The 4,544-nt window shown below is 44.4% G+C and overlaps 1 protein-coding gene across 1 annotated transcript in view; it reads right to left on the reverse strand.

Annotated features, from left to right (window-relative positions):
• Positions 1 to 2,272: 2,272 nt before the first annotated feature.
• The window catches only part of eif3s10 (eukaryotic translation initiation factor 3, subunit 10 (theta)), a 12,754-nt gene continuing 10,482 nt past the window's right edge, over positions 2,273 to 4,544 (reverse strand). Inside the window, exons 18-22 of the mRNA XM_020601422.1 lie at positions 4,078 to 4,218; positions 3,502 to 3,980; positions 3,291 to 3,390; positions 3,025 to 3,203; positions 2,273 to 2,704 (exon numbers count right to left, since the gene is read on the reverse strand). Of these exons, the coding sequence (XP_020457078.1) occupies positions 2,520 to 2,704; positions 3,025 to 3,203; positions 3,291 to 3,390; positions 3,502 to 3,980; positions 4,078 to 4,218 (1,084 nt within the window). The 3' untranslated portion in view covers positions 2,273 to 2,519. The remainder of the gene's footprint in view (positions 2,705 to 3,024; positions 3,204 to 3,290; positions 3,391 to 3,501; positions 3,981 to 4,077; positions 4,219 to 4,544) is intronic.

Consider the following 4,544-nt stretch of genomic DNA (forward strand, 5'->3'; position numbering starts at 1 on the left):
CCCCCCCCCCCTCCGCGCGCGCATACCCTCGCGCGCACATATCTCCGGGACATTCAACACTCTTAGCGAAGCTCAAGGTAGCGTGCGTGTTTAAGGCCTACGACAGGTTCAAACGGATTTTTTTTTAGCGTTGGGGTGTTTGTAGTGTTAGTATTAGTGAGGAATTATTTTTAATTATGTGCAACAATGTTGCGTCAACATCAGCTCCAACAGCGCGCGGATCATTCTTAGCACCATCTTAATTGCACTATCAGTCGGTCTTCATTTATTCCTCACATGTCTTCCCAGTTTTGGTTTTCTAACTGCATATATGTCGAGAAGTTCTTCTTAATGCGTCTCTTCTCGTTTTAATTTCTCTTCAAATTCTACAGGTTTCCAATTGAACACACTCATAATTTCTAATGGATGTGATGTCTGGGAGACACCACAGCTTTTTGTCAACCATGCGGGACATGGCTAGAAGAATTCAGTAGCATCTTCGCTGTGTGTCACAATAATTCGTAATTGTTTATTGGAGTAGTCCACCTGTGTGCCCCCCCCCACCCCCCCCCCGTGTGTGGACCAGTGACAGAGCAGCAGCAAAAAAAGCTGCATCCATGGCCGCGCACCGAAGCACGCCGTCCAGAAATAATACACACCAATAGCGCACGTTTGGGTAGAAACTGGGCTGGCCACCTTTAAGTTTTGGAAATTTTATTTAAATACATTTTAATTTAGAATATATCTTAGATATCTTTGATTACGTTTTTGGACGTAACAGTTTTTATCAAGTGATTTTGACTTAAATATGGCAACACAAGATATTCTGGAAGAGAAAAACCATTAAGTGTAAAATTATTGTCATTATCATTAGTAGGCCTTTTAGTAATGTTATTAATATTGTCGTCACTATGTACTATGTGTCAGTGCAGTCTCCTTTGGAAGACTAAGAGTCTCTGGAATAAAATACAAACTAAAGACTAAAATGGGTTAAAACGGGTTGGTAAAGCTGCCAGAACTGTGCCCAAAAATGTCTGAATATAGATTCTGTGGGAGTTTTATTTTAACTTGCTTCAGTTCATTTTGTAGGGTAGGCTCTAGATTTTTATTTTGTAATAAACATTAAATGTCTTAAACATGAAAATTATTATTATTATAGGCTACATCGTCGCTATAAGTCGGGCCAGGACAGTTGTGTTGCTGACCATTTGTAGTCAGGACATTTTTCATGATACAAAATCAGCATGGTTGTTTGTTTTTTATTTTTATTTTCCAACTCTAACACCACCACTCTGGCTCCTGACCTATGGAAACGTGTTTGCGTTTCTTTAGGTTTCCACCGAGTTCACTGCCATCAGACACCAAACAACACGCTCTGCCTCCATCAGGGGAAACGTTTGGGTCCTGTCCACGGTGCGTTCCCGACCTCCAGTGGTTATAAAAGGGAAGTGCTAGGCTGTACCAAACTGGTTAGAGGAGCTTCAGGGTACATTGAAAGCAGATCGAACAAGTCCTCAGCCAAAGTGTTAGTGTAGTTTCACGGGGTTGTATTATGAAGCAGTTCAGACGGTTAGAGCTGATAGAACAGCTGTTGGTAGTGACAAGTTCTAATACAGATACCAAATGTTGTACAGGAGTCTCAAGTCGTGGTTTTCAGCCTTTTACAGTCCACGACCCTTATAATCAACAAATAAGACTCAGATGTGATGTTTAGGTTACATGCACAGGACATTAACACACACACACCCACACACCCATCAGACTTATTCTACAACTCCTCAGAAGGGTTCTGCGCCCCACCCCCACCGTCTGAAATGGCTAAAAGTGTTAAGTCTGTTGCAATTTTTAATTTTTAAAACAGAGAGGCGGGTGGTGAGGAAACATCTTTATTAATAAAGGTTTTATCTGTACACATGCAACCTGGTTTGTTACCATTGATTGCAGTGAGATAGAAACACACACTGGATATGAAGTGAATAATCTAAGCATGCACATCGAAATGTAATTTCCAGTAATTCTTTAACAAGAAACATCTGCTGAAGAACAGATTGCTGAAGCAAATTACAAATTCCTAGTCAGTGCCATTACAAGAGTCATGGATCCATGCCGTAATATAACACCTATGCAAAGATTAAATCATTTAAAAGTGGCGGCTGGTGATACACTGAATTTCTATGGAAAGTTGGGGCAGGTACACCGATTTTCAGCAGTGAGTTTAATGTCATCATTTTATGTAATAACACTCCTAGCCACTGGGGGCAGTCATGTTTACATTAATAGTATGCATGAGGCCTACTAGCACACAAGTTTATTGGCTGATGGTGTTTCAGATGGCACACAGCCTCTGGTTCACAACTGCTGAAAGTCAAAATAAAGATAAAAGGGAGCAAAACCCCAGGAAAACTACTGTCTACAAATGTTTAATTCAGAAGGAATAACAGAAGCTCATAGCCATTCAGTCACCACTGAGGCTAGGCGACTTTTTTTTTGTTGTTTTTTTCAAAATATATTCATCATTAACTGATGCAAAGGTTTTTTCCTCAGCGGCGCACAGTGGTCCAGCCATCATCATCTGTCTCATTCTTGGTGCGACGAGGGTTTTCTTCTCGTCTGTCAGAACGCCAGCCCTTGTCTCCATCGGTATCACGGTCACGCTCCGTGTCTCTGGGCCTGTCCCTCTCCCTCTCCACCCGCTTCTCTTCACCTCCACGACGCCAAGAGCCTCCTGAGGAAACAAACACGCTGACTTTACAAGTGTGTGTATGTCCAACCTAATGAGGATCTTTCAACACACATCCAACAGGATGCAAACAGTTAAACAACCACCTCTGCTGGCTAAATCAACACATCCACATGGACTACCCAACTCTTTTGTTAGACCGACGTGCTAAATAAAGTTCACACATACTTAAAAATGATTTGTTGTGTTTTGGGACTTGGTGACCTGAGCCTGCCAGGTGAAAGTGACACAGGGTTGGAAGTGTGACTGACAGTGGCTATTATCCCTGTAATGGTGATGTCAGTTTTAACTCATAATCTGTTTACCCTCGTCAAGATCTCTGGGTGGGGCTCTGTTTTCACGGTCCTCCCGGCGGTCTCTATCACGGCGGTCACTGTAGCGTTCATCACGGTCACGACGTTCGTCATGGTCAGCGTCCTCTCTGCGAGAGTCTCTCCAGCTGCTCCCTTCTTCTCCACCTGCTCTTCTCCAGGGACCCTCCTCTCTGTCAATTCATAGTGATGCAGATGAACACAACATACATATAGATATAAAATAAACACACTTAACATAGGTCTTCTCTCAGGGCTACCTTTGTGGGCGACGGACATCATCATCTCCATCATCACGAGCACCACCACGAGGAGGTCCCCAGCTGTCCTCCCGGGCCTTCTCCCGCTCACGCCAACCACCTGCAACATAAGCATTTGCTATTTTGATCATCCTGGAAGACATCACTGAGCTGCTGAGCATTCCTATTGTCGAATAAGGCATTATTAGCAGTTGAATGGCTACAGGCTTACCAGGTCTGCCCAGAGGCTTCCAGGGTTTAGCGTCATCACCACCACGGCGCGGCATGTCATCCATGCCTCTCCTTCCACCTCTTTCATCATCTCCTCCTTTTCTGGGCCCCCAGTCATCATCAACACCATGCCTGGGACCCCTGGAGTCATCCATGCCTCTACGAGGACCTCTGTCATCATCAAAGCCGCCCCTCCTGGGACCGCGATCATCATCAAAGCCGCCCCTCCTGGGACCGCGATCATCATCAAAGCCACCCCTCCTTGGACCACGGTCATCATCTGCACCCCTCCTTGGACCACGGTCATCATCCATACCTCTGCGTGGAGGGCGGTCATCATCACCGCCACGACGTGGGCCTCCATCATCGAAGCCTCGCCGAGGTCCTCTGTCATCTCCACCTCTGCGGGGACCCTCTCCTCGCCTGAAAGACCCTTCTCCGTCTTCTTTGTCCTCATCACGGCCCTCCTGTCTCCAATCCCTGAAAAGAGCAAGCACAGGTGTCTTTAGAGTCGCCACTCACGGCCTAATGGGGTTAACAATAAACTAAAAAGTAGCACTGAGTTGTCAACACGCACCTGTCAGGAACAGAACGACGCCAGTCTGAATCACCTCCTTCAGTGCGCTTCCTCCACCCTCCCTCCTCCTTCTCACCCCACTCCTGTATAAGAAAATCAATCAAGACACACTGAGCCAAGACATCAGGACCACTCAAAGGTCTATAGATTTAATTTGCACCTTTAGAAGAAGGCACAGCAATGTCACCAAATATGACTATAAATATGCCAAATGTAGTTCACTAATCCCAACTCAGTCCCTCAACTTATGTGACCACATTTAGGCCTTATCCCTTCAATTACAACCTCATATTAAACAAATCTCAATTTTCACAGTATTTTGTGGCATTATACCGAGACAGTTTTGTTTTACATTACTATAAATAAGCAAAATATACATGCAATATTTATACACTGGCATGTTGTTTACTCTAAACATTTGAACTCTATTGCTGTGGAAGATTTGTGACCATTGATAAAAAAAAAAA

This window comes from Monopterus albus, unplaced genomic scaffold (assembly GCF_001952655.1).
Source record: "Monopterus albus unplaced genomic scaffold, M_albus_1.0 scaffold3.1, whole genome shotgun sequence".
In the NCBI taxonomy this organism is placed as follows: Eukaryota; Metazoa; Chordata; class Actinopteri; order Synbranchiformes; family Synbranchidae; genus Monopterus; species Monopterus albus.